Below are 27487 nucleotides of genomic sequence, written 5' to 3'. Positions count from 1 at the left end.
CTTTATGGTGCTTTATAACACTCAACTTGTTTGTTTGCCAAGAGGTAAGAACATTTTAGTGCTTCAAGTACTAACCCTATTCACCCACCTTTGGTTCTAAATGACAGCAGGTGATGTTCAGGGTCTGCAGCTCAGACAGTAATGTTGAGAAGAGCCTCAGAAGTAAACTCTCTGCAAGAACTCCTGAGATTGCCTTCAGCAGGAGTACAACCAAGTCTCAGAGACCATGGTCACAGAACTGGTTCTTTATTTCCATATCTTCACTGAATTTGACAGAACTGCTCGTGAAAAATTAGCATATGTATTTCCTTTTAGTAGGATTTGGTCTTTTTTTTGTAGTCTAACTCTCTTTCCTTCAAGATCTGCTACAAAGCATCATCATTTTTCAAATAATTAACAACAGCAGAAAAAAGAAGTTTGAAAGTCTTACCTGAAATTTCCCCTTGGCTACTGGAAGAAAGATCTAAAATTTTTAAAAAGAATGTACTGTTAGAAGGTATTTCTCATCTAAGTGACTGCAACATTGTTAAACATCTAGAACTACATATCATCTTCATCAGGTTTTCTATTTCTGAACTTCCTTTGGGGAAACAATTACCAGCTTCTGAGGAAAGCTTGACACGCAGTGCCTTGAGCATCTCAACTTTAACAAACACAATACAGGACATACAAACTAGAGCTGAAACTAACCCAGACTTCATTTTATACTTCCATCAAAAGAACTGTAGGAAATGAAGAAAAAGAGATAACGACCCACCTCTTTCTTTGCTAGACCCACTACAGCCTTGAGGTTGTCTTGAAATTCTTCTACCGCACCTCCCATTGAGCCAGGTAAGCTGCAACTCACCAAGAAAATATAGAGCAATAGCATTTTGGGTTCAAGGAAAGCTGTGTTTGATTTATGCACCATATGCTGCCTATATATACACCTTGAATATTAGATGAAAGGGAAAGTTTTCTCATATAGGAAAAGGCACAAGACCATGGTGTGAGTTACCACAAGCATTGTGGGATGCCTCACTGGGGACTGGTTGGGGGTTTCCTTCCTTCTGACATCAAGTAAGGGGAAAATACCTTTGTGGATAAGAGATGTCATTTACTTACATGATATCAAAAATTCATCACAGGAAATAGGAGCATTCCTTCTGTACCATAGATCTTTATGTGGTTCTTATTTTTGTATCACGTAATCAGAGAGATGGATATCTGAAAAGCTATGTAGATTTTACATCTCACTCAGTAATATGCCATCCTTTGCTCAGTGGGATTTTCTAAGATGAACTGCAGTTCAAAGCTGAGTAAAAAATATCAGTGACTCCTTAGACATACACAGTCACTAATGCTACTTAACCAGTTTGGATTCTTTACCCTTCCTCCCTCACCCTCGCTGTTTGGGGAAATTCAGCATAGAACACATGGCTGCAAAAGGCATGGATTGAATTGGCAGCCCATCAGTGAAAGCATGGCAGGTATTAACAGCTGGAATTATCTGTCCTGGCACCAGGTGAAAACCTTGTCCCTTAACGTAAGTGGAAAAACTCTATCTACTGAAAAAAACCAATGTGCTTAAAAATGGCTGAAACTACTTTCAGATGACTGGCAAGGGCTTATGAGAAGGTAATACTCACTCATTAAAAGGTTACAATTTTCCAGCAAAACTGGACAAATCATTCAACAATGTGAGAAGAGTCATCTGGTTTTCCATAGCTACTGCTTGAGAGGCCCAGAAAGAGAAAAGACCTTGTGCACATCAAATTATCAGTTTCTCAACACATCATTTCATGAGCAGATCTGTTTAAGTTTTGCTGAAAATACTGCTTAACTATGTTTTTAAATACTCTTTTAAAATTCTTGTCCTAAAATTCTGGAAGAAAAGAATAACTATGAGATAAAAAAGCCATATTGAAAGGATCTTTTGATCTTAACTGAAAAAGCTCCTGATAAAGCTTTTAACAATAAACTTATGAAACATTCTGTTGTCATGCCTCAGCCAAAGAAATACAAGAGGTCCCCAGATGAAAATGTTGAGCTCTTAGAAGAGTATGTAGAAATAATACAAGATATACTTCCATTCCTCCACAGAAATCAGCATTTGGATGTTCTTATAGTAGTTTAGGCTGGAAAGATAAAAGTGTCTAATTGCTTTTGTTCTTCTACCTAAGTTCCAAACAGATTGACAGATTTCTAGAAGGGATGACATGATAATAAATGTTGCAGGAAAGAGGTTGTTTCTTCTAGTCCTCAGCCTTTCATGTTCACACTCATATTCATAGATTTACAGACTCTGAGAAACTGATAACTGTGCTGGTCAAAGGAGAACAATCACAAGCCAAGAAATAATTCCCACTAAACCATCTCACAGCAGCATATACACATACACTATTTAGAAAACAGATTGCATATTGGTGGGAAAAATAGTGTGTGTGAAACAGAAAACTCTACCAGAAAGTGCCAAAAATTGTCTCCTAACTATGAACTTTCACAGAATATTCTGGAGGTGAGGCTGGCTACAGAATCAGGGTATGATGCATGCATCATCTAAAGGCAGTGTGGAAAAATATTGCCATAGAGAAAGTATTGTGCTGCTGAACAACTGAGTCATACTGAGGCAGCTGCAGGGCAGGAGGTGACACACAAATGGAGTATAATCTGGTTTCTCCTCTGCAGGGAAGCTGTACAGGTGTGAACTTTGGCAATAGTTTTACAGGCTGTTCGGCCAATATGGACACTAATTTCTTCTTGTCTCAAAATCTGAAGTGGCCATAGCTTATGTCTTGTGAACCGTTTTTGCACTCATAAAAGGTACAATTATCACCAGAGTACAACTGCAGTGAAAGCCTGAATTGTTGGCCACAAAACCACCTGCTGGCTACCAACTTCTGATAAGGTCCAGACTTACTTCACTTATCATCTTTGTTACTCATTTTAATTACAGATGATGCTGAGATTGAGCACAAAGGGCTGTTTTCCAAAGTTTGCTTCTGTTACCTAACCATGAACTTGATCTGACACAAGAACTACTTAAGTTCTTTCTCTTCACGGTGAAAATCCAGTAAAAAATACTGCAATATAACAGAATACTAAAATATGCTGGCAGGTTATTAATCAGTTTTGGAGTTTACTGGAAGTGTAGATGAAATAGATTCCCAATCTGAGCTGTCAGCTCAGACAGTGAATCTGAGATGGCTCCCAGCTGGCCAGGGGCTGCTGGGTCAAGGCAAGGGTGTGCATGGCACGTGCAGCTGACCCTGTGTGTAGTTCTGGAGGGACTCCAGGTCCTCAGGAGTAGGATAACAAAGCTCCAGAGAAGCACAAGGAAGGGCCAGTGCTCTGGCTTGGACTTTTTTCTAGCTGGATGATGAATAGGGGATAGAGAGCAAAGAGGAAGAAGATGTGGAAGACAGGTACAAGGGGGCAAGGAGCTCTGTTGGCCCTTGAGAGAAATGAACATGACAAGCCAAAGGGAGTGATCCCCTTTCCTTCCCCTGATCATCTCAAACTTTCCTGCAGTCCCTAAAACTGCCTGTCTTGGTTTCAGCTGAGGTGGAGCTAATTTCTTTTCAGTATTTGGTACAATGTTGTGTTTTGGATTCAGTTGCCAGTATGTTGACGTTCTGGTTCTTTCTAAGTTCTTTCTAAGTTGTTGTATCCTGAGTCAAGGATTTTTTTTTTTTTTTTTTTTTTTTTTTTTTTTTTTTTTTTTTTTGTGTCTTGTGTTCTGCCAGTGAAGAGGTACAGAAAAGAAACAGTGAAGGAGCACAGCCAGGAGAGGTGACCCAAACTGGCCAAAGGGATATTCCACACCATGGAACATTATGCCCAGTAGATAAACTGGGGGAGTTACCTGGAAAGGGGCTGGCATTGGTCAGCAGGCAGTGAGCAATTTTATTTGGCATCAGTTATTTCTGGTTTTTTCCTTATTTATTTTCATTATTATTATCTACCATTATTATTGTATTTTACTTTGTTTTCTGTTATTAAACTAGTCTTATCTCAACCTACAAGTTTTAGAGTTGATTCTTCTCCCCATTCCACTGCAGCTGGGGGGGAAGAGCCAGAGGCTTCGTGATGCCCCATCATATAAGACAGACATTAAAGCTATAAGGGAATGTCCAAGGGAGGACAATGAGGATGGGGAATGGTCTGGAGAAGAAGCCATACGAGGAGCGGCTGAGGGTACTCAGTGTGTTCAGCCTGGGGGTGCATCTTGCAGCCGGGTACAGCGGCAGATACAGATCTGCTCTCTGTGGTGAGCAGTGATAGGAGATGAGGGATGGCCTGAAACTGTGTCAGGGGAGGTTTATGTTGGGTATCAGGAAAAGGCTCTGCACCCAGAGGGTGGCTGAGCACTGCACAGGCTCCCCAGGGAAGCGGTCACAGCACGGAGCCCGACAGCGCTGAAGAGGCGCTCGGACAGGGCTCAGGGCGATGCTGCGACACTTAAGAACGGCGCTGCGCAGGGCCAGCGGCTGGACTGGGTGATCCTTGCGGGTCCCTCCAGCTCAGCTTATTCTGTGATTCTGTGATTTCCAGCTGGGTTCGAACCACGATCCCGCCTCAAAACTCCATCGCTCCACTGCGAGCCCTCAGAGGCCACGGCAGCCAGGCCAGCCCCCTCAGGGCGCTGCGCGGGCCCGGGCGGCAGGGGGCGGTGCGAGCGGCGGGCGGGCCGCCATGGCGGGGCCGGGCCGGGGCGGGGCGGGCGCGGGGGCTGCCGGGGCGCGAGCCGGCGGCGGCGGCGGGCGGAGGTGACGGCGGGCATGGGGGGAATGGAGCGGCCGGGCCGGGGGCGCGGTACCGCGGCGGGCTCAGCTCAGCTCAGCTCGGCTGCGGGTAGGGGAAGGGATGGCTCCCTGGAAAGTGTCCGCCCCCGGCGCGGCGCGGAGCTCCGGGCGGGAAAGCCCCGCTGCCACCTCTGCCTCGGCAGGAAATGCCCTGGCCCGGGCCGAGCCCCGCCGGGCACCCCCGGAGGAGCCGCGGGAGGGCCGAGCCCGCGCCGTGGGGAACAGCCCCGGAGTACCCCCGCAGCCACACACACACCACACGGGCCGGGGACCGGCCTTGGGGGCCGAGGTGCCTCCCCCAGAGCCCTCCAGTGCCCGGGGCAGCTCCCACCCGAGCACAGCCCGATATCTGTGCCCGCCCCATGGCCTGAGAAGGCTCCAGCCTTCCTCTTCACAGCTCGATGGGGACATGGTGATGGATCTGGTGCTGGATGTGGTGCTGCATGTGCCTGTGAGAAACAGGCATTGGCAAACTTGGGTGTAGCAGTACAACAGTGGGTTGTCAAAGGGGAAAAAATATTGAGGCTTCTCTTGTGTTTGGGGAATTCTGAAGGCACATGCATAGTGTTTGTGAAGTGGAATAAAGGGTTGTCCAGGCCATTGTGTTTGATTTCACGATACAAAGTATGGCACTTAGCTTGGAGTTGATCAATTTCTCAGTTTGAAAGAAATGAGGTTTTGCCTTCATATGTTTTTTTTTTGTACCTTGAACAGTAACTGAAGAACCTTAGCTGTGTTTTAAAATACGTTTATCATATATTATCCATGATCCAATCATTCTATGATTCTCTGGTTGTAGGGTACAGTTTGAAAGTATCAATGTGTGGAGTATGTAGGCTTTACTTGCTTGTATAGGTGTTTAGCCAGTTTTCAGTAATCTATTGTGATTTCTGCCTACTGGATTTTTCACAAAGCTCTGTTTTACAGGATTTACAGTGTTTTCACCTTTGACTTTGGAATAGAAGTTCAGCAGAAATGTCGAGGATTGAAAAAATGAGCATCCTCGGAGTGAGGAGTTTTGGGATAGAAGATAAAGACAAACAAGTTATCACTTTCTTTAATCCATTAACTATTTTGGTGGGACCAAATGGTGCAGGAAAAACGGTAAGCCTCACTTTATGTTTGGATTTGATCTGTAAATAGCTCTGGAAGGCCATAACATGCGAATAATAATTTCTACAGAAAGGTATTTAATGCTATTGCAAAAGTCATGCTGTTTGCTATAAATATTGTGTTGTTTAGTGTTATTAGAAATCTGCTTTCATGCCTGGAATTTGCAGAGCACTGGTTGATATTTTTTCATAGGAAATTGATCCAGATCCTGATTAAAACTGCTTTTGCAAAGTATCATGGTATTCAAAAATTAAAATGTTATTTCTCTTTGTTTATGTACCTGATTCATTTGTGTTTGGGCTGTTAGTGTGGATTTGCCTGTAGTCCATCTTGGTTACTCTAAATTTGTCTTTATAACTATATACTTACTTTTGTTTTCTTAGACTATCATTGAATGTCTTAAATATATATCCACTGGTGATTTTCCTCCTGGCACCAAAGGAAAAACATTTGTTCATGATCCAAAGGTAAGTCCTAGTGACTAGATGCAATGTGTGTTTACTCCTCAGTAAAATACTCCACTGCACTCAGGTGGTGAATAAAACAGAGATGCTCAAATTGTAGCCAGCCTTGAGCTGAAATGAAGAGAGAGCTGGGGGTGATTAGAACATGCCCCACAGCTGGAGAGGCACACATTCCCTTGAGAAGAATTCCACTCATTCTGGGTTTTTTTGCTTCTGCCAAAGATTGCCAATGAAACGGACGTGCGAGCTCAGATCCGGTTACAGTTCCGAGATGTCAATGGGGAGGTCATGGCTGTGCAGCGCTCCATGATCTGCACCCAGAAAGGCAAGGAACCTGAGTTTAAAACACTGGAATCTGTCATTACTAGAACAAAGTAAGTTGTCAAGTGTTTCTTCTTACTTTGGCATGAAGATAGGTTTGGATTTGGTATATTTTTATGCATCAGATAAGAGAAAATTGCATAACGTATTCTTTGACATAGTTACTAGTGCTTTTAGATTATAAAGCTGTGTAGTTTCATTACTTTATCTGTTAAGTGATTGAAAAATCCCACATCTGATAGCTGTGGTGTTAAGAAATACTTATATCTGTTGACTTGTATTTATTTGAAAGCTTTATTGGGTGGTGAGGCACTGGCAGAGGTTCCCCACAGAAGCTGTGGCTGCCCCCTTTCTGGAAATGTTCAAGGCCCGGGTGGATGGGGCTTGGAGCAGCCTGATTCTGTGTGTGGCATCCCTGCTCATGGCAGAGAGAATGAGGTGGGTGGCATTGACATTTCCAAACCAAATCATTCAATGATTCCGTGATTGTAGGGTACAGTTTGAAAGTATCATTGTGTGGAGTATGTTTTTTCATTTTCAGTTTCACATCCTTTCTGGCCCGTGTTTAACTCCCATCTCCACTGTTTAAGTACATTCCTTTAAGTCAAGAGTTGTCCTGCCCCCTCTACTGGTTCCTCAGAGTTCTACCATGTGAAACAGACTTCAGAAATTGGCAGTGTTAAATGCCTTTGTTGAGCATGGTAATTTTGTGCTTAAAAATTGTTACTTGTTAAATTGTTTTTGAATGGGCATGTTAAAATGAGGTTATACTGTTAAAATGCAGTTCACTTTTTGAAGAACTTGCCAGTAACTTCTTTGGGGATTTTCTTTGTCTCCACAGGCATGGTGAGAAGGTCAGTCTGAGTTCCAAGTGTGCTGAAATAGATCGGGAGATGATCAACGCCCTTGGTGTTTCCAAAGCTGTACTTAACAATGTCATTTTCTGTCACCAAGAAGAATCCAACTGGCCGTTAAGTGAAGGGAAGGCCCTGAAACAAAAATTTGATGAGATCTTTTCAGCAACAAGGTTTTTCCCTTGACTTTTTTTACATAGTTTTTATTTAATTACAGTATTCTCATAACATAAATGTTAATAAAAATGTCTAAGACGCTGTTTCATACATCAGAATTGCTGTATTGCCAAAGCAGCTGAAATTTTGCTTTTTTTAAAGGTACATCAAAGCTCTCGAAGCTCTGCGTCAGGTACGGCTGAAACAAAGCTTAAAAGTAAAAGAGTGTCAGACAGAACTGAAATATCTGAAACAGAATAAAGAGAAAGCTCAGGAAATCCAGGATCATCTCAGCAACAGAGAAGCTCAGCTGGCTGCTTCTAAGGAGAATGTAATATCAATTGAGAACCAGCTTGAGCCTCTAAAGGTAACTTCCATGAGGATTATGTTAATACTTTAATACGAAGCAATAAAAGAAGTGAAAGGTGGATGAATTTCTTGGTTAAAATCTTGCACTTTTAAATCTAATCCTTTGACCTGTAGCAGACTCAAGCATACCTCAACTCACCTGGCAGATGCTTCTCTAATCTGTAAACAGTCATTGAAGGGTTAAGAACAGAATTCTTATAGCAGCTTTGGGTTTTTGTCAGTTTAAAATCTCTCTCAAATTTAGCTGGTATCTAAAACCATTTTAAGCTATAATTAAAACAAAAACCAAACTAAAACTTAACGTTCCCTATTTTAAAAACATATTCAAGGAAACTGGAGGTTTTGCACTTAAAATAATTGATTATGAGATTCATGAGCTGATGAGATATTTTACTTACTACATTCTTTTGCAGAGCTCTCTGGCAGTGGTTGAGCAGAATCTCACAAAAGTAATGAGGTTGGACAATGATGTGAAGGCCCTGGAGAGCAGGAAGCGGCAGATGGAAAAAGATAATCAAGATTTGCAACAGAAGATGGAAAAGGTTGCCTTTTTGACAAAAAACTTAGAATATTTTACTTTATCAGTCTAACAAAAACAGTTTTCCTGTTTTGCTTGCTGCAGATTTTCCCCCTGTATGTCTTGTAGAAAATCTGAATGTGAGATGTTAAATTCTTATTCCTTTAATTCTATTGTAGTAAAAACCATACCTTTTTAAAACATCAATAATTGATTTATGAGTTTGTGGTGTACAGGTTTTTCAAGGAACAGATGAACAACTAAGGGATAGATACCAGAACCACCAGAGAATAGTGAAGGAGAAGGAGAAGAGATTGTTGGACTGTAAACGTGATTTAGATAGAGCCTCTAAAGAGTGCCAGAGATTTAACAGTGAGAAATCAGAGCTGCTTGTTGAACGAGGTAATTCAGACTTCATCTATAGTCCTGTGTGGTTTATAATGTAATTAAATCTGAAATGGAGCTACTGATAATTGAAGTGATCTGAACTGGACAAAACTCCTAAAATGTGTGTTAGTTCAGGTTCACCTGCACAGTGGGGTGGGAGAGTCCTGCTGGTGGACAAGTTTAGGTGTTTTTCTCCTGGAGTTTCTAACAGGCATTTTTTCTGAGCTATAATTACAACATGTAGTACATTTTGTCATATAACAGGAAAAGCATGAAAGCTGAATGCCTGGCATTGTCCATGTCTCATGTGGAGACTGGGGACAAGTCAGAGGGCTTGAAGTTAATGTTCTTTCAATTGTGTATCCTTTTTTGATGGGTTATGGGAATTTCAGCAAAGCTGTAGTATTGAGTCACAGAATACATGCTTTCATAAAATACATTTGGGCTTTGTTTTTTTATCAGAATTATATCATGATTTTAGGGGCTTACTTTTGAATTATTGATTTATTTAATTCATAAAAATTTAGTTACCTGAAATATAAATCTCAACCTATAGCTTTTTATTCTTTTTGTGTTGCTGAAAAATACTTCAAGGTTTCAAAGGCTTTCAACTGGCTTTGAATCTTCAGCATGTCTCCTGCCTCAGTTTTTGAGCATTTATGTCACTCTTTCTTTTTGTGGAGGTCGTCTTCAACTGCAGGCAGATCGTCACCAGGAGCACATTGTGACCAGGGACTCCTTAATTCAGTCTCTGGCAGCACAGCTGGAGTTGGATGGCTTTGAGAGAGCCCCTTTCACTGACAGGCACATTGCCAGTTTTCACAGGCTGGTGAAGGACAGGCAGGACAGGGACACAGAAGCTGCAAATCGTATGATGGTGAGAATTTTCTTGTTTAAGTGGTGTCATTTGTATGGGCCATTGGTGTTTTATTGGTCCCCATGGGTCTTTATGGTGCTAGGAGAAAGTGTTGGTGGGGGGGAGCTGAAGCTGGTTTTTTTTGGAATTATGGAACTTTTGGAATTAGGAGTGGTGACCAAGGCTTTTGAACAGGCAGTTCATCAGAAAGGTTCTTCTAGCAGTCCTCATGCAGGTGCATCACTGATAAGCTCAAAAACCTGAGGAAGAATTACAATGGCCAGCTGGTTTAAAAATAACCAACTTTTTGTTGAAGTCATGTTCAAAATAGAGTTGCTACATACAGAATGCTACTGGTATGGTGCATCTGCATTTTGCTATCAGAAACATTTCAGCAGTTAATTTTGGACAAGTTGTAATTTTCTCAGTATTTCGGTGTTTTACTGTGGTGAATATTGGCACACTAGTGTGAAGAAGTATTTTAAAATATTTTCCTGTAAAAAAATAATGAATATATTATTGCTGATCTTCTTTCAGAGAGAATTTGCACAGAAAGAAGCAATGAAACAAAAACAGATAGATGAAATAAGAGACAAGAAAACTGGATTAGAAAGAACCATTGACCTGAAGTCAGACATTCAAAATAAGAAACAAGCAGAGCTGAAGAATGTCAAATGTGAATTGCAGCAATTAGAGGGGTTTTCAGACAGAATTAGTGAGTTGGATGAGGAGATTGGCAAAATGGTAAGTTAGTGTGTAATTGAAGAAGTTATAGAGGCTTGAAGTAAAAGCTTGTGGCTTTATCATTAAAAAAATGTACTAAAACCTATAACCCCCCCTTGATGTTTACTCTTTCAGATGTGTTTCTGCCCTTTTCATACCCTTTATGCTTTGTCTGTTCAGGTAGTGCACTCTTTGGGGCAGGGTCTGTTCACTACCTTGGTTTTGTACAGTCCACACACAGACTGGCTGCTGCTGCTTGGTGAGTTGTAAACAGGGCAATAGCACAGCTGGCAAGTAGGAGATTGGTTACTCTCAAATTATTGGGCCAGAAACTTTGAATTGAAAGTTCCATGCTACCTACATTTTTGGAGATAACTTGCCTGTGAGATGGACTAGTTGGTTATAAGTCTTTTATCTGATGAAGTAAGGTTACAAGCATTTTATGTTCCAGCTGAACAGCTGGTCGTGCCTTTGCAGCCAAGTATTTTATGTTTGTTAGCAGTGTATGAATTCTGCTTGACGGTGGTTTTTCTAACCTCCTCACTAGGGTAATTCCAAATTTAATATACAGTAGATACTAAAATAAAGACAATTAAGTCTTTTAAAGACTCACTAAGTATGAGTGAGCTTCTGGTAAAAGCATGAACAAGCTGGGGCAGTGTTGCATTCCAGGACTGCATCCAGTATCTTCCTGTGGCTTTTCTTGCCCCACACCAGTCACAGCCTTTGTCCTTTTGCATTTATTCTTTACAAATCTTGTGTCATTCCTGTAACAGCTACTGATGCTGCTGCCAGGCAGCTGAAGAAGTTTCTTCTGTTTCCTTTAGCTAGAACTTTATTGATTTTTGTAATTATTGTGTCTTCTGGACTTCTATTTTTTGTATAGGAACATGATCTGGAGAAGGCTGAGAGGAACAGCAATATAGAAACACTGGAACAGGAAGTACAGACTCTGCAGAATGAGAAAATGAACCTGGACAGAGCTCTTAGGAGGTTGGATCAAGAGATGGAGCAGTTGAATCTGCACACCACAACCATTACCCAATTGGAGATGCTGAAGAAAGACAAAGTAATGTTTTTATCAATATCTCATGAGAGAGGGACATGGAATTGATACAGTCCCTCCAACATTTGTGTATTTTTCAGTGTATTTGTGTATTTATCAACAATCAAATGTATAGCTTCTGTCTGACTTGATAGAAACTATTAGTTTAATAAATGCATTGATGGCTATAAACCTGAAGATAGGAAAATTTCATTTAAAATGCTTCATTTCCCCAGGCAGAGAAAGAAGATCAGATCAGAAAAGTTAAGTCAAGACATTCTGAGGAACTAACATCACTGCTGGGATACTTTCCCAATAAAAAACAACTTGAAGACTGGCTTCATGGTAAAAATAAAAAGATTAATCAGACAAGGGATACTCTTGCTAATCTAAAGTAGGTATTAATTTAATAGATTATTTCTTCACAAGTTTTTATGTCATTACAAATTTAAATGTTGAAAAGTTTCATATGTTCAAAATACTTTTTACTTTAATTTATTAGTGTTATTTAGGTATCTGCAAAATCAGAGAAAACATTCCTGTGATACAGAGCTGATATAGTTTGTGCTGGTTAATAAAATCACAGTATTTGTAGTGTGTCAAAGAAAGCACCAAAAGCAGATAGCAAAATAGTGATCTGGAACATCCTTAGTTGTTTGTACTAATTCTAGCTGAATGAATGTGCCTGGGGCTGGAAATTGCTGGTCTTCTGATTTTCTAATAAGTCACAGAGTTGTTGTTGTTGTTGTTATTAGTGGTTAGTGACTATATCACAAATTCATGTGTGATTACCTGTTCTTGGTTTTATTTGATTAGAAAGAGTAGGAAGTTTCTAATCAGTAATCATCTAGAAAATAAAAGGGATTTAAAATTAAACACTTGTGCTGTACTTGGATGAATACAAAGTATATGCTATAGATTGCATGAAAAATCAGTAAAAAAGAACTGATGAATAGTTCTCTAATTCCAGTTTCAAATTACCTTTCCATGGCTTTTGGTTTTGCTTAAACAGTCTAAATCTTTGTGTTTAGGTAGTAAAAGTGTTTCTGCATTAATATTTCAGCAAGAGACTGGCATCAGTAGAATATGATAAAACTTATGCCAGTAATGAGCTAAAGAAAAAAGAAACCCAGTTGTCCAGTCATGAAGCAAAACTTTTTGATGTTTGTGGAAGTCAAGATTTTGATAGTGACCTGAACAAACTTCAAGATGAAATTGAAAAAAGTTCCAAACAGCGAGGTAAATTTGTGTATAGCTTGACTTTTTTCTCTGAAACACTAATTTAGCTGATTTTTCACTGTTTATTCAACATAAGTGTTCTGTTTGTTTTTCACCCAGCTGTGCTTGCTGGAGCCACTGCAGTTTATTCACAGTTCATTACACAGCTGACAGAGGAGAACCAGTCTTGTTGTCCAGTTTGCCAAAGAGTTTTTCAGACAGAGGCTGAGCTGCAGGATGTCATCAGTGATCTGCAGTCCAAACTGCGCCTGGCCCCAGACAAACTGAAGTCCACAGAGTCTGAGCTTAAGAGAAAAGAGAAAAAACGTGATGAAATGATGAGTCTGAAACCCCTGAGGTAAAGTGCTTAGGGAACCACATTGTTACAGGCTGTTTTCTCTTAAATGTGTGGGGTTTGATTATAAAAAGCTACGCAGACATCAAGGAGGCTTTATGCTAGGGCTGGTTAATGAATTTCAAAATGTCATTGTTGGGAGAAATACTGTGAGAGAATTTGAGGATGGATGAGGGTAGAGCTGTCCTTCACAAGAGGGCACTCTTGTTCAGTGCTTCTGAGCACTTGCTGTAATGAAGTTAAAAACCAAAAGAGATTTTGTTTGCTTGTTTATCTCACCTAAAATGAGGGATGTATTACCTTGGCTGGGTGTGTAATATAAGCTTAAATGTGGGCAAGGTTAAGGAGGTACTATTATAGCTAAATTTAGTCTTCCACTACTAAAGCATATCACAGATTTTGTGATCTTGAATGTCTTCAATTTATGCTGTTGTTTCTGACCAAGGAAATTTTAGGGATTTATATTTTATTTTAGGCGAACTGTAGTTGAACTCCAAGATAAGGAAATTCCAGACCTGAGGAACAAGATCCAGAATGCAAACAGAGATTTAACAGGCCTGAAGGGTGAGATAGAAGAACAGGAAGCACTTCTCCAGACAGCTTTGTCTGAGGAAGAAGGTGCCAAAGCACGTTTACAGGATATAACTCTGATGGAAAGGTATCAGGTATGCTTTGGTAGCTTTTTTTTAATGCATAAAATGATATTCCTTTGCATTTAAATATGTAGTTATCCAGTAATATGACATAACTTTGAGGTCCTTATTTTAAAATGCTTCCAAAGACTGTATAACCTAGATGATCTTGTACTAATAAAACTTTGATTTACAAAAGTGGTATTTTTTGAGCACTCCAGAGTCCCTTGAGTTCTGATTCAATTCTGTGCTATATGAACTGAAAAAAGAGATGTAATCCAGAACTGAGCACAACCATGAGTACACCTAAGAGTTTTTAATCCTCATAGTCATTATAGGTCTCTATTCCCAGCATCTCACATGTGTTTCCTGGTTCTGTGCCATCTGAATATATGGTAAAGGGAAAGATAAATCCTGAACTTTTTATTATCCTGGCATGGGAGACAATTTTTAGCAGTCTTCATGGCTCTATTACCAACATGAAATCTTTGCTTGACTGAGAACCTTCAGAGGAGCTCTTAGGGAACCTGGGGCCAGGCAAAGGAATGAGAGCATTTCACAAGGTGGAGATGTCAGCAACTCCTGAGACTCCAACAATTGCAGTGTTGCAGGGACAGATTGCACATGGAACTGTCCTGAACTGGGTTGGGGATGTTAAAGGCCTGTGCATCCTTATTGGCTGATTCCATCCACAATTCGGAATTCCAGTTCCTAGCAGCTGACATAACCCTGCTGCTAAGATGTGACATTGCTCTACAAGGGAAGGAAATTGGAAGCTCTTGAGTGCCTCAAGCCCTGAGCTTGTTCTTATGTGCCAGAGGTGAAAAAATCCATTGTTAAAGACTAATTCAGTAGTAATGGTTCTTCTCCTCATGCTTTCAGACTGATATCAGGGATGTTGAACGAAAAATTGCTCAGCAAGAGGCTAAGCTGCTAGGTGTCAATTTAAGTAGGACTGTGCTTCAAGTAAGCAGAGAAAAACAAGAGAAAAAACAGCTGTGGGATACAGGTAGGTCCTACAAACCTGTTATTTCACTTTTTACTAAATGTAATGTTCCAAAATTCTTGCCCTTAAAATTTTAGTTTACTTCTTTTATGTTCTTAAATAACTCTATTCTCCTAGTTTGTTCTTACTGGTTTTTGGCGTCGCACCAGCTTCATTTAGAGATGAATTTTCATAAGGATTACAACAATGGTTTTGATAACAGATTGACTCTGTTTTCATCTGCAGTTACCAGTAAAATTGAATTAAATCAGAAACACAAGCAGGACCAGCAAAGCCAGATCCAGCAGCTGAAGAGTGCAGTGAATGAGCTCAAGGCAGAGAAGCTGCAGATTGTCAGCAGCATGCAGCGGCGGCGGCAGCTGGAGGAGCAGACTGTGGAGTTAACCACTGAGGTCCAGTCCTTATGCAGAGAGATCAAGGTGACAAATACTCTCACTTGTTTAACCCTTAGTTTTGCTGGCCTTGAAATAAAAAATAATAATCTCGTCATACTTAATATTGTCTCTAATCCTAGACAATGGGATGGATTTTTAAATGTTTGTACTGTGTTGCTGTTGTGTATCTATGGGAATTTCTTGAATTTTTTTAATACATATTTTCATATTTCCTTTTTTTAATACACACAAAAAAGAAATAAGCAACCATATTACCTTTTTTACTGCTTGAAAAAGTATTGATCTTCACCAGAATGTGAAAATAAAAACTACTTTTTCCAACTACTTTTCAGGAAGCAGAAGAACAAGTACTTCCTTTGGAGGCAAAGTTAGACAAATTGCAGCAGGAGAAGGAGGAGCTAGTGAATAAAAGGACTGCAAGTAATAAAGAAACACAAGAGAAGGTTTGTTTGCTCTTGGCATAGCTGTGAGATAGGATTAGACATTGTTTTTCAGTGGATGGGAGCTGTGGTACTGAGTTTGCTTTTAGGAAACATCAGTGACACCAGGAGGTGCTTTAGATTGGTAGAGCTTTTAGGGAATAAAAGGAACATGTCACTCAGGACATGAACTCAATTGTAATTCACCTTTGGCAGTCTTGAAAAAAGACTTCTTGGGACATTTGGCAATATTTATTAGCTGATGGCATTCAAAAGCCCTTCCTAAGTAGACCCAAGAGGAGCAGCAAGGATGACCATCATCCATCCTTGCCAAGGGACACACTGGTTCTTCTCAGGTTAAGTGGCCCTCACTTGTTTTGGGAAACATTTTCATGTTTATAAGAGGTACTGGGATTGTAGAAGGTGAAGACTTTATTAGAAAACTAAAAGGACTTAGAATAAGGAATTGTGGTAGTGTCATCCAGTATCTTTGATACAGAGCATATCTGTTCTTGGACAGAAGACAATATTTCATGTGGTTTCTTTTCTCTGCAGATGAATAACATAAATGAGAAAGTTAAAGATATAAACAAGTACGTGAAAGAAATTGAAAACTATATTCAACAAGGAAAAGAAGACTATAAAAAGGTAATCTAAAATCTAAATCTTTTTTTAGTCAATAAAAGGTTAGCATCAAAATTACTTTTGTTTTTAAATCATATGCCATTTTCTTCATCTTTCTTTAGCAAAAGGAGTCTGAACTTGAAGAAGTAAATTCTCGTTTGGCTGCCTGTGAGAAACAGAAGGAAAAGATAAGTAAAGAGATGGAAGTGACCCGACAAGATATTGACACTCAAAAGGTGGGTCTATTGTTGAATTATACTTGGCACAGTTGAAATAATTCCTAGTTCTGGTTTGTCTGTAGTGGTGTGAAATGAGCTTCCTTTTGGTTTATTTGATCAGTTGTTAGTTAGGAGACTTGCTATACGTGCATTAGGCTGAAAATAGTCTTGAGATTTGTATGTGGAAATTTAAAAACCATTTATCTCTAACTATCATCTGATGGTATTTCTAAGAGTTAAGTCTGGTGGGATAGTAGTCAGCATTTTCAGGAGTATCTTTATGTGGAGGATACATGCCTTTATAAGTAAAGTACAAACTGCAGGTACCAAAAGTTGCTTGCTATTCCAGATTTATCCTGTACTTTGAATTCTTGTGTATATGTTTCAAATACAGTTTACATTCCTTATAGGAAATATGTCCTTCCCCATTCTACCCTTTCAGTTACTGTCTACTGTTGTAGAACTTCAATAGGGGACTTAGTTAAATCTGTCCTTGGTGAAAACTACTTGTCTAGAAATCCATGGTTGAAACATGGATTAATATTCTTAAAAAGAATCAGTCTTGTGTTGACTTGTGACAGTAAACACTGCTAAGTGTTATTCCAGTTTGAAAGATTAAATAATACTGCTGATTTCCATTTTATTCTATTTTTAGGACAGTCTAAGTTCTCCCTGTGATAATTTTTGTTGTTTTCAATTATTTTATGCTTACAGCACCTTTCAGAGTTGTGCAGAACTGATACACTGTAATTGATAACCAACATACTGAAACGTTATACAATTTCTTGTTTCTTTGGAGCTAGATCCAGGAGAGGTGGCTGGAGGATAATCTCACCTTGAGGAAGCGGAATGAGGAGCTAAAAGAAGTTGAAGATGACATAAAAAAACTTATGAAGGAGATGGGAGAAATGAAAGTCCCCCAGATGAAAAAGTAAGCACCATCAGAACAGAATGGTGTGCTTTGCACAAGAATTCCTGGAACATCTGGATGTTGTAGTCACTTCACTGTGTTTTAGGGTGTCTGATCCTCTCCTCACTCACCCCATTCATGCAGGCCACTTTCTCCTTCACACCTGTGTTTGGTTCATATCCCTGTGACCACAGTGTGAATGACTCTGTGAAATTATACAGTGCTTCTGGCTAGAAATAGAGATATCTGCTCATACCTGTTCCAGTCCAATCCTTTTCATGATGCTTACTGAGAAATCCACATTTAAATAATTCATGCTTCTGGATGAGAGTATTTAGTTTTTATTTTCAGTCTGCTCACTTAGTTCCCAGCAGCAAATTTTGTTTACTTCAATAGTTTAGTAATAATTGCTTAGATAATAAACACTTTTGAAAAGTAATTAGCCCTTTGCTGGTTCTTGTATGTGAAATATTTATTTAGCATGCTAGAGCTTACCCAGTAATTAATCTTATTTTGTTCAGTATCCATCTATAAAATTAATTTTTTTTTGTTTATACATGTAGCACTTTAGCATTTGAACTTGACAACTTAAAACTTAACAAACTTAAAACTATTTTTATTTTTAAAATTTCTTCATTTCAGTGGCATTAGTACTATAATTTTAACTGTTACATACTTTATAGATACGATACGATGAGCTGTTGTCCAACATAAACTCGAAATTAGAGCTCTGATTAAAGAATTGAAACACTAAACACAAAATACAAGTGTATCAATTGTGGTTTGACAGTGAGCAGAAGCATTTGGAGGAGAAGATAGAATCCCTGAAGAGGAACCACCACGTGGCCCTTGGCCGGCAGCGGGGCTTTGAGGAGGAGATCGTTCGCTTCAGGAAGGAGCTCCGAGAGCCCCAGTTCAGAGATGCAGAGGAAAAATACAGGGACATGATGATTGTCATGAGAACCACAGAGCTGGTGAACAAAGATCTGGACCTCTATTACAAGGCTCTTGATAAGTAAGTGTTGTCAAGTGAGGGTGATTCTTAAATGTTTTCATCATCATTGGTATTGATAACCCTGATGCAGAAGTGTGGGGGTCCCAGTTGTTGGGTTTCTCTGGGTGTGGATTGAAGGCACTTGAGACATTAGTTCATGTTCATACTCAGGTGTTTATTATTTCTTATCAGTAAAACAGTCTCATTATTGTGAGTTCAGCAGCTTTTCATTAGAAGGCACAAAATGGCCAGCAATCTTTTGTTCCAAGGTCTTTTAAACTATCCAATTAAGAACTGACACCTGGATTATTTTCCCTTTTAACCCAATAACTGATCCCAAACAGCTGCAATGTGAACTTTTCTGCCCAATTACAAAATACCACCCAAACCCATGAAGAAGAAGGAAGAAGAAGCATGAAGAAGAAACCCAGGATGACACCCTGTGCCCTCCATCTTGCTGCCATCCACATCATACTAAAAATCCCCAAACCTAAATGTCTCACCATGCGATACACCTACACTGCTCTCTCTGTAATCTATTTCACAATTCTGTGGATTCTAATCTATTATGAAGTCTAGGAAACTTTCTCTATGAATGAGTGTCAAAGTCAGTGCTCCCCTGGGGGTCAGGGCACCCCAGAGCAGACAGAGAAATATTCCTGGTGCCCTGGGTTTCCACATCAAAGCAGCTTTCAATTTCAGGCTTCCAGGGTGACTTAGAGGAAATTAATATCATTCCTTGAGATACATAATTTCTCTTCATATATTTTGACATTTAAATATTAAGAAAACATGACAAGGTATAACTTCCTAAGTAAATCGATGAAACTGTACTGGAAGCTGCACAGGATTGGTATGATGTAGGAAATTTGTAAGGTAATGTCTGTAATATACACATATTAAATGCTTTGATGGTACTAATTGGAATTTAATACTGTCATAGGTAAGTCTGATATTTGTATTCCCAATTCTCAGAAAGCCTTATTTGGAGTTTTGGTTGTACGTGTTAGGACTTATATTTGCAGTACTGCAGTAGGAGAGAGATAAGGCAAGGTGAGATTGATGTTTAAATCCTTCATTTTTAACCTGAGCCCTTCTACTTTCATTTCTATAGCAATAGATTTTAGCTTCTTCTGGTCATATCTTACCATGAGTAAGATATGCCAGGTCAATTTCTTGTTTCCTATGGCATTTGCTCAGGTAAATAATTGTGTTTTAAAGAACATTACAATGTAGAGGATTTTTTTGCCCTTTTCCAGTGTGGGTGGTTTTGTGCTTGTATTAAAGAAAATAAGGTCATAAGAAACATATCTGGCATTTGATGGAAAGTGTAGCAAGTTTGTTCTTGTTTCTGTTTCCTCTGGAAGCTTGTTAGCTAGTCTTGGACTGACTGGGCAAAAAGAGCATCTCAAAATTGGTAACCATATACAAAATAAAACATGTGGCTCCCTAAAAACCCTGTTTGGTTGGTTATCATGATGGAATAGCAGTGAACAACTTGATGGACAGTGGGAGAGGATTTTGGAATCAGTGGATACATTTCAGGAAATAGAAAACTGGTTCTCAGTGGCAGAAAGATATGCATTAGGAATGAAAAAAGAGAAAAATAAACATTTTGGTCACTGTAGGAATTCTCAATACACCCATGCCTTGAATAAAGTATGGAATTTTGGCCTTCTCTTGAAAAGGGGTTGCTAGTGCTGGAAAAGGAGCACAAAAGATACAGCATAATGGTCAAGAAACAAAATAAATGAGAACTTTCCAAGTTGAAAGGACATTCTAGAGGATCCCTGTTCTTAGCTGGTTTGATAATAACATTAAATAAAGTAAACATGATATTAAAATGTAAGCTAATCCAAAATCTTTGTGAAGATCTGAGTTATTCAGAGCATGTATAAGTCTTCCCTTTCAGTTGTAATGGAAATGCACTCCAAGAATTTCCTTTTTAGAATTTTTTTGTATGGTATCAAATCATCTATTGTTTCTATTTAAGGCTAAACAGGAAAACAGTCTTGTAATTTCAAGAAAAATAGATAAGCATCACTTAGCGGTAATCGTCTGAAAAATCAGCAAGGCAAAATGCTAACTAATGGCCAGAGCTGTATCTGGGGCTGGGAAAACAGCATTTTGGGTGTTCCATGCTATCAGATGATATTTGTTGACTCTATTTAGAGATTTATGATAAATATTGATGAGGAATGCATTCTTGGGCCTAAGCAAATAGTTGAAAATGCTTCATTTTCACTTAACCTATCAGAGTTGATACCTCAGTATTCCCCAGAACAGGTGGAAGAGCAAAGGTAGAAAAAGCATGTGTAAAAGTCCATTTCAGAAGGATATTTTATTTCCACCACATTTTTTGAAAGAAGACATTGCCATAAAGCAAGTGAGCATTTCTTTCATTACAGAGTAGCTTTTCTGTAAAAAGACAAGTTAGAAATGCTCTGTCCTGTCTTTTTCTGAGTGTTTTGTAAGATTTCATCTGTTAATAAACTAAAGTCACGCTACTATGTTAACCAGAGAAATTAAATTAAAAGTTATTAATGATATCCTGTGTTACTCTTGCTGCTGATAAGTATTTCTTGTCATAATGCCTGTTTGGATAATTACAAATTATATTCTCAGATGGAATTCTCTGCTCTGAGGAGACTTCAGGTTCTCCTTTCCTGCTGTGACAATACCTGTTGTTTGCCCTGTTGGCAGACTGTGCCAGAATAACACTCCTGTTCTGGAAAGCTTAACATCAAATTCATCATCTTGGTGTCAGGCTGACAATAAACCTCACCCATAAATCATAAATCTCTTAAAAAGTCAGGTAAAGTCATTCTCCCTTGAGTAACTGCAAATATATTTGTTGTCATTACTTTCCTACTTAGAACTGAGCTGTTTGTGAGCACAGTATTATTTACACAATGGCATGTTGTTATTCTTTAGGTACTTCTCTGTCCAAAAGGAATTAGTATTTTCTCTATTTTTAGTAAAAGTATGAAGGGAATGGAAAGGGAGCTGCCACCTGCCTTAAAGCCCCTAGCAGTCCATAGCAGTCCATGGTTGCCTCTCTAACAGTTTATATTTTTTGCTGTTTTTAGAGCAATAATGACATTTCATAGCATGAAAATGGAAGAAATTAACAAAATAATTCGGGACCTGTGGCGAAGCATTTACAGAGGACAAGGTATGTAATAATATATTTTAAAGTTTTACCCAAATGGATCTGTTTGATATTGGGCACTGCATAAGGAAAAGTGTTTGTTGGCAAAATGAGAAAGGCTGTATCTGTTCTTCACCACAATAATCTTTTTATTGCACATTATGTAGTAACATGCAGGATAAATAGAGTTAATTTTCACTTTTCTGTGTTTTCCAAAGGTTAGGTTTCTTTGTCACAGGACAGTGCATGAGTTCATTCCTTCCATTTTGGAAAAGGTATTTTCCAAGATGGATCTATCAGTGGGAGTTCTGAATGGAATTTTTATTGTTACTACATATTATACCTCTCATCTCCCACTAATCCTATGATATCTTTCAAGATTTTTGATAATGTATGAGCTGTCTCCTTCCCATTTTCAGATATTGAGTATATAGAAATCCGCTCTGATGCAGATGAGAATGCCTCAGCCACTGACAAGAGAAGAAATTACAATTACAGGGTGGTGATGGTGAAGGGAGATACAGCACTGGATATGAGAGGAAGGTGCAGTGCTGGGCAAAAGGTAATGGCTCTGTCTTCAGTACACAGCAACAGGGATGCTGGAACCTGACTCACATCAGTGCAGGGGAGTCAAGTGACAAAGCACAGGCAGCTCCAGCTCTAATTTATTATTGTGTACAACTTCCCTTCACTCTCTCTGGGTGTTACACACACAATGTGTGACTCAGCATCTGACCCCTGCTTTGGGCTGCCAAAATCCATTGTTTCAGATGGGCACTGGGCTGGTGCCCTGCAGGAGTGAAGGGTTTCACTTCCTCTGTCCTCAGTTCGAGTCCTCCTGTTTTGTCTCTTCCTGGTTACCCCTGAGGTTACCTCAGCTTCAGGTCTATTGACTTGCTTCCTCTTTCTTTTTTTTCTTTCTGAGTCCTTGGTCTTCTTATTGCACCTGCATCTACTTCTAAGTTGATAGGATCTCTCTTCCACCAAATTATGTTGCTTTCACCTGCTGCTGACTGCAGCCTTTCAGTTCTTGTCACACCAATATCACACCTAGCCATACTTCCAGGCATTGCATTTCCCCCTGTGCTGTCAGCTTGCAGCTCTCTGAGCTGTCCATTCCTCTTCAGGAACACACTGGCCAAGCTGCCTGGTGACACACAGCTGTGACCTGTGGACAAGAGTTCATCACCATTAACCACACCCACACATGCTGAGGGTTCTTTCCACCTGTCTGTCCTATTCAATGTGTCCTTTCCTTGGGGTACTTTAGGATGTTGCGTTAGAGTCCTATGTAAGTGAGAGTGAAACTTTAACAAGTTTCTTAGCTGAAGTTCTGAGAATTCTTTGATGGTAAAATGTGATGCCAGCACTCATGATAATTGGAAAATATTTTTGGCAGCAGTTTCCATTGAGCGTTCTGTAGTTTTCAGTGGTTCATTACACATCATTTGATGCAAAGCCAACATAGAAGGTAGTAAATCCCACTGTCTTCCATTATAGTAAGAAGTTCAGTAACTCAGTAATGTGCAGACAGATTTCCACCTGCTGCAGTGGAGTGGGCTTGAGCAGAGTGTTGGGGTAATGCAAATGGCAGTGTCATAGCAGCTTTACCTCAGATCAGAATCCTTACTTGCAGTGTCTTCTGAATTTTGTCTTCTGAATTTTGAGTGCTTCTTTGTAGAGTCAATCTTTGAATTCAAACTAGAAGTTTCAATGTAGTTTTTCAGTAAGTAGTCAGTTACTGTCATTTTGTGCACTGTCAGCACATTGTTCTGTAAACTTCAGTCACGGTTTGTAATGGCATTAAAAACAAGTTGTTTTGTGTAGATCCTCTTTAAACAGTTTGAAGCCTGAGATTTTTGTGGTTTTTGCTTTCCCTCAGGTGCTTGCTTCTCTCATCATTCGCCTTGCTCTAGCAGAAACATTCTGTATCAACTGTGGCATTCTGGCCCTGGACGAGCCTACAACCAACCTGGACCGAGAAAACATCGAGTCCCTGGCACATGCCCTGGTGGAGTAAGTGAGCTCTCCTTGTGGTGCTTAACAGTGGGTATTTTTCAATACCCATTTGGCATTATATTTTAAGCTGGCATGTCTTTGTTGTGAGTAGTTTCAGATTCCATCTCTATCTGGAAAAGAAAAAAGGTATTTCTTATATAATTTCAGGGGATTTTTATGTGGTTAAAAAGAGCGGATAATCAGCATTAGATTACTCAGTGGTTCATATCATTCATTATCAATACTGAAATATTTTAGTGCTGTGTATTGGCAAGTTCTGTGATGCTGGCCTGGGCTGTAGGGAAATGCACACTGGATATTTCTCTTTGCAGGATAATAAAGAGCCGCTTACACCAACGCAACTTTCAGCTGCTGGTGATTACTCACGATGAAGATTTTGTGGAACTTCTGGGCCGTTCTGAGTATGTGGAGACATTCTACAGGATAAAGAAGAACATTGATCAGTGCTCTGAGATCATGAAATGCAGTGTCAGTTCCTTAGGCTCCTATGTTCATTAGAATGCCAAGTAATTACATGCTACACACAGCCCAACCTGAAACATTGTACACTGCCTGCCTTGATAGAGCTCAGTGTAGGTGTCTGAAAATGTAGTTCCTTCCTATCTATTCTACTGAAACTTTGTAACAATTTCAGCCAGAGTCTAAAACTGTGAGACTTCTTAACTTACCTTTCTACATATTTCTGTACCTGAGCTAAGAATCACCATAATTTGAAAGAATTTAAATGAGTGCCACACAGTTAAATTTTGATGTATTTTATGCTTTAAAAGTGAAAATAAAGTTGTGATGTTATTTTGCATGTTGTGTGGGACAAGTTGCAGATTCTCTGGAATAGCTGTGGCTCTGCCAGGGGAATACAGCTCGCTGTCCATCTCTGGCAAGGTCAGCAGTGATGGGTGTCACTTTGGTTGAAGGTGAGTTCATTGCTGTCTCCTAATCTACCCAAAATTGACAAGCTTCAAAGAGAACTTTTATTACTTTCTCTACAGGGTAACCTAACTGGCTGTTCAACGACAGAATTTTCCCTTGCTTCAGAATAAAGCAAAGGCCCATCTCTAACCAGATGAATGGGTGAATTCTGCTCAGGGAGTTATGTTCTGGTTCTTCATGGCAGTGTCTGCAAACGGGAAGATGGAGCATAAGTGTCTCAGAGATTGAGTGTGGATGCTGAGCTTCACCTGCCCTGCTCTGAGCTCTTCCTGAAGCTCTTTTCCTTGGGGTGGCAGCAGCCCTGCAGCTTGGCAGCCCCAGGGAACTTGCTTCTCAAGGGGAGGGACAGTGGAAAGCCATGGGGCTGGCCTGCTGCAAAATGCAAAGAGCCTGATCATCAGAGTCCTGAGGTGCACAAACTGTGCCTTGCTGCTTCCAAAGCCATGCAGCTGATGGAAGGAATTTCTGGATCCCTCTTTCTTTGTAAGGAAGTCAGGGGCTACCTTGAATTCTTGGAAGGAGTCCACAAGCAGAAGTTGGACTTGCAGTTCCTTAAATCCTTTCAATCAGCAGCGATGGGCTGACACTTCTCAGCAATCAGTGTATGACCAGAGCACAATTTTCAGAGGAAAAATCTTTAAACAGCCATTAAAGAAAATTAATTTCTGTAATATCAGGACATTCTCTTTGGCAGATGCTCAAATGAGCCCAAGAATATTGCATGTTGTCTTCCTTCTCTTTCAGGGTGCAGGAATCCCTTTATTTTGCAGGGATAAGGAGAAGTTGACGGGGGAGGGGTGCAAGCAGACCTGGCTTGTGTAGGCAGGGCCTGGGGCTGGCTGAGCAGGATGGACCAGGGCTTTTCCCCTGAGGATGGTGCAGCTGAGCCCTCACTTGATGTCACACACCTCTAACAGCACCTGAGGAGTGTGGGTATCTGCACAGAAAAGGACAGAGCCCCATATCCATCCCCCAGCTCTGGTTCTCCATGGCAAAGGCTCTCAGGCCTCAGCCTTGGCCAGGGTGAATGGCAGTGAGTGCCTCAAAGAGTGATGGCAGAAACCAAGACCTTCAGCTAAGGATTTTTTTCTACCTAAATTTTCTGAAACCGGTGTCAGGGTGACCCCAGTCATCGGGAAACCACTCAAAGATAAGAAAACGAATGAGGCTTCCTAGCAATTACGATTTCACCAATTCCCCAAAAAAGCAGTGAACACACAACTAGGGAGGGAGGGGGGAGGGCAGAGATAGGAAAATGCTACTAACCTGCATTATGTTTGCAGTTTTTAAATAAGAAGCTTCGCTGACTCTAATACTACTTCCGGAAGGGAAATTTTCTGAAAGATACGGTCAACAGAAAAAAAACGTGCTTTGTCTTTTCAAATTTCCCTGTAAATCCTGTTTATTTTAGCATGATGTGTACACCCCAGATCTGCACTGTCACCAGAAGTGACTCCCCAGACTTTGTACATTCTGTCCTGCTATTTTTTCCAGCTTAAGGCCATGGCTCACAGTTTCTCTGTGAAGCACTTTGGGCGCATTTTTGCCTAACTGGCCTTTCCCAAGTTTATCCTCACTTTGACATCAAACATTTTTTCCAAAAGATAGGGAAAACACAGGAAATGTATTGGGCAACCAACCTCTCCTATATCAAATCAATTAAAATTATTTCAAAAAACTTCACTGATTAATTTGAATAATCCTTGACAGCCAACAGCATGGAAAAGAGACTCTGCCAGTCCCATGGTTTTCATGTGGACTGGAAAATAAAAAATGTGTTTATGTGAATCAAGTGTAAGAGAAACTTAAAGCACTTCCATGATATTCTGCTGTTGGGAGGGGAGGGTGGCACAGGAGCAGAACATCCCAGCAGAGGAATTCTTGCCCCTGTGTGATAACACACAAAGTGCAGGACCAAGCAGAGCCATTTTATGGCAAACAGGGCATGGATTTATTGCTGTACCTCACTGGGCAGGTGGCAAAGAGGTGAAGAAAGTTTCTGTCCATTTCCCATTTGGGTGGGAGTGGGGGTGGATTTCCAGCAGGGAGACCACAGCATCCAGCCTCCAGACAGCAATCCATGCACACACTCAGATCCACTGTGGTTAAGAGCCAAAATAACAGCTGCAAAACAACAAAAATATCAAGTCAGTGGAATTGCAGCAGGGGATTGAGCTGAGATTCAGGCCCTTGCCTGGGGTGGTAATGGCAGAGCCACTTGTCTGAGAGCACCACACACCCATCACGTTAGCCTGGAAGGGTTGGTTGGGTGCAAATCCCTTCCAGGTGATTTATTCTGGCTGCAGCCTCAGCCCTGGCAAATGCTTTTGAAGCCAGGGATCTGTAGGGGATGCAGGACATTGGCATGCGCTGCTCAGGTGAGAAACTGTCCTTCCACCCCTGTGCCACAGCATCCTTTTCTTCTGTACCATGATTATATTTGCTTTGTCTGCACTTAGCAAGAACTTCTTTCACTAGGAAGAAGAACCCAGAGATCTCCAAGACACTCCTGTCTAAACATTTTGTTTATAAGTGGAATTTACATTAGGAACAGAAAACCAATACTTTGATTTTCTGATGCTTCCTTCAGTACTAGTTCTGCAATACAACACTGCTGCCTGTTTACAGCCTGCCCTGAAGTACTTTGGGTTTGCAAACTTCAGAGAAGATGAGTTTTTAAATTATTTTTTTAACAAAAACTGCTTTATGACCTGCCTGAAGTAAAAAGCTGACTTAACTCACTACTCCTAGGTGTAACATCTCCATGCAGCTTTCTCCTCCATGCCACATTTTAGGCAAAGAGCTTTTACGTGCCCTAGAAATTGCATTAAAAAACTCAAGCAGATGAGCTTATCTACAAACAAACACCACAAACCAAAGCAATAAATATAGATGATGCTTTCAAAAGCTTAAGCATTTGCTGTCTCCCTGCAACTTTGCATTTAAATGTCACACCAAGTATCATCTCATCTATTTCAGTATGACAGGGTTTGCTGTCCCCCTGGGCAATCTACCAGGAGCCAGCAT

General features: G+C 40.2%; 1 protein-coding gene across 2 annotated transcripts; it reads left to right on the top strand.

Moving 5' to 3' along the window:
* Positions 1-728: 728 nt before the first annotated feature.
* Positions 729-24329, top strand: RAD50 (RAD50 double strand break repair protein). 2 transcript variants are annotated; one of them, XM_063168636.1, is made up of 26 exons: positions 729-831; positions 5712-5888; positions 6281-6364; positions 6584-6735; positions 7524-7709; positions 7855-8059; positions 8475-8603; positions 8815-8980; positions 9649-9842; positions 10359-10565; positions 11431-11613; positions 11826-11983; positions 12653-12828; positions 12928-13165; positions 13638-13827; positions 14677-14803; positions 15026-15219; positions 15528-15638; positions 16170-16262; positions 16361-16474; positions 17260-17387; positions 18157-18381; positions 21450-21535; positions 21931-22073; positions 23394-23527; positions 23842-24329. In XM_063168636.1, the coding sequence occupies exons 2-26, from the start codon at positions 5760-5762 to the stop codon at positions 24026-24028; spliced, it is 3939 nt and encodes a 1312-aa protein (XP_063024706.1). In that variant the 5' UTR covers positions 729-831; positions 5712-5759; the 3' UTR covers positions 24029-24329. The 2 variants fall into 2 exon arrangements, with proteins under 2 accessions (XP_063024706.1, XP_063024707.1); XM_063168637.1 differs by lacking the exon at positions 729-831 and adding an exon at positions 4716-4748.
* Positions 24330-27487: the final 3158 nt, after the last annotated feature.

The sequence above is a fragment of the Melospiza melodia genome, chromosome 14, assembly GCF_035770615.1.
Source record: "Melospiza melodia melodia isolate bMelMel2 chromosome 14, bMelMel2.pri, whole genome shotgun sequence".
NCBI classification, from domain to species: Eukaryota; Metazoa; Chordata; class Aves; order Passeriformes; family Passerellidae; genus Melospiza; species Melospiza melodia.
Note: the sequence above shows the minus strand (reverse complement) of the source record. Positions and strands in the feature narration are given on the sequence as shown.

Coding starts and splice junctions, on each gene's coding strand:
- RAD50 (XM_063168636.1), top strand. CDS start 5,760: ATGTCGAGGATTGAAAAAATGAGCATCCTCGGAGTGAGGAGTTTTGGG. Junction 9,843..10,358: donor AAGCTGCAAATCGTATGATG/GTGAGAATTTTC, acceptor ATCTTCTTTCAG/AGAGAATTTGCACAGAAAGA. Junction 12,829..12,927: donor AAAAAGTTCCAAACAGCGAG/GTAAATTTGTGT, acceptor TTTTTCACCCAG/CTGTGCTTGCTGGAGCCACT.